The following is a 2,334-nucleotide window of genomic DNA, read 5'->3' as shown; positions in this document are numbered from 1 at the left end:
AACCGTATAATTGCTTCAATAGCTTGATAAACCCTAAATAATCAGCCATCTATGGATCATTTTTTTTTTTATGAGTTAGACAACATTTTTTAAAGAGTCATCTATGGATCATTTTTTTTTATGAGTTAGACAACATTTTTTAAAGAGTACTATCCTCAAAGTGCTTCCCCCTTTTTTGGTCAAGTGACTTCTAAACTTTTACTTTTGGGTTGTGTGCATAGCCCCAAACCTTTAATCCCTATAGCTGATGGAGAAAGCTAATAGGGCAGAGTGGCTAGAGAAGGAGATAAGAAAAAAAAAATATATATATATATATAGAGATAGATGGATATGGGTATATTGAGATACCTTCCCAGAAAGAAAGGATGTGAACCCGAATGTAATTAGATAATAATAAGCATGGAGGGAGGGATATGTACATTATAATAAGGAAAATGGCCCAAAGCTTAAAAGACACAGATAATAGGACACTTGGATATAACTCTTGCTGTGCACTACATTATAAGTCAAGTTGTGTCTTCAGGGTGTTTATCATGAGGCACGTTTTTGCCCAAATGGAGCTTATGGTTTGGTGTCGGGGGGGAAGGGAGGCTGGTAGTGAGGATGATGAGGAGAGGAGCAGAGGAAAGGGAAAGGCCAAGGTAGCAGGGACAGATTCCATTTTTGGACACACCAGTGAATGATTATCCTACACATGGTAGAACTTTGCCCACCCCTCCTCCCAACCCCACTCATTCAAACTGGAGAAAAAAAATCAAATAAATCAACCCCCCCCGCAAAAAAAATCAAGAAGAACAACAGAAACAAACAAACAAAAAGCCCAAACTGGTTTGCCCTCCGCAGTGTAGATTAAAGTCTGTGATATGGAGAAGCAGGCGTTGCTCAGAGGACCTATGATTTCTTATCAAAACTTGATGAAGAAGTGGGCAAAGAGGGTCCCTGATAGCCAGAGACAAGCCAGTGCTCTAGAAGCCGAGTTTACACCATCAATGACTGCTCCAGGCCCTGTGTAGGGGAAAGAGAGACAGATCCATTAGCATGCACCCAAAGGGTACCATACTTATTCCCTGATAAGCATATATATATATATATATATAGACATGCTTCTCTGTGAGCATCCCCCCATCTCCCACGTCCCACCACTGATCCTTCCAAATTGGGACAAATGGAAAACATCTAGTGGGAGTATTTAGAAACCCAAAAGGGCAACTCACTGAAGTACCTTAACCACTATAGCCTGCTCTCAAAGGGTTTAAAAAATAAAAGGGGTAGAGGAGGGCCTCTCTGAAGGCCGGAAAGAAGACTCTGTGTTCTGTTCAAATTGACACCTAATGGTGTGGCCTGATGGACTTCTCCCTCTACCCTTTCTTCTGGTCTCTCTGGCACTTTTACATGCCCTAGTGAGTCACCCATGCTCCACTGTAAAACAAGACCATCGAGTCACAAGTGTTGCTCCTTTCACTTCCCTTGCCACCCTCAAGAAGACAAATCACATGAAGTGGGATTGCCCTAGCCTGTTCTAAGGACCCAGAGCATGTGTATCAGGGTCTAATTCACCTCCGCATTCCTCCATCACCTTTATTTGCAAGCCATAAGAATTTGGAGTCATAAGCAAGACCAGCAGCTAGCAAGCAGAGAATATTCCAGGGAACGTGGAATTAAATATAAGACAGGGGTTAAGAAGTCATCCAGAGGTATTCCTGTAGAGCCAGTGAGAAAGAAAAGGAGCTGCAGACAAGACAAGCATGCCTCTTTTGCCCTCTTAAGCCAGGACTTCCTTTGCTTTCAGAAGTAAATAGGCTTATTGGAAATAAGCATGATTACTTTAAGAAGCATAGTTGGTGCAGGGTCTCCTCAAAACAGAACCGTAGTCATTTGGCTGGCTTGTCAGTGTGATGGTGTGGATCCCTGCCTTGCCTAGGAAGAGGCTGGTGCTAACCTTTTGCTTGGGGAAGTATAGGCCTCTCACTTCAGCAATGAGCATGTAACTGTTCCAAGTCCAGGGATTTCCATATGGATACTTTTTCTTCCTCTGGTTTCCAATGTACACAATTCTCTTATTGACTAAAGATTCACATTTACTTTCTGGCTTGAGAGTCTGGCTCATACTGCTGTGCATTTTTGTTATAGAGTATTCACAGACAAGGGCAGGATCCAGGCATGAGCCAAGTGCTATCATCCGCATGAAGGTTCCGTACACATTTACGAAAAGTAGCCTGACTCTGGGGCCTCCATCAGTCAAGACATATATCTTAAAGAACCATACTGGCCTACAGAATGTACTGAGTTGAAAAATGCCCAAGTTGGAGCTCAAAATAATTCTCTATATTATCT

General features: G+C 42.4%; 1 protein-coding gene across 1 annotated transcript in view; it reads right to left on the bottom strand.

The window, feature by feature from the left end:
* Positions 1-904: 904 nt before the first annotated feature.
* Positions 905-2,334, bottom strand: part of OPCML (opioid binding protein/cell adhesion molecule like) — a 493,175-nt gene continuing 491,745 nt past the window's right edge. The window contains exon 7 of the mRNA XM_021696393.1: positions 905-1,005. Within this exon, the coding sequence (XP_021552068.1) occupies positions 905-1,005 (101 nt within the window). The remainder of the gene's footprint in view (positions 1,006-2,334) is intronic.

This window comes from Neomonachus schauinslandi, chromosome 11 (assembly GCF_002201575.2).
Source record: "Neomonachus schauinslandi chromosome 11, ASM220157v2, whole genome shotgun sequence".
In the NCBI taxonomy this organism is placed as follows: Eukaryota; Metazoa; Chordata; class Mammalia; order Carnivora; family Phocidae; genus Neomonachus; species Neomonachus schauinslandi.
The sequence above is the reverse complement of the archived record's forward strand: the minus strand, read 5'-3'. Positions and strand labels throughout refer to the sequence as shown.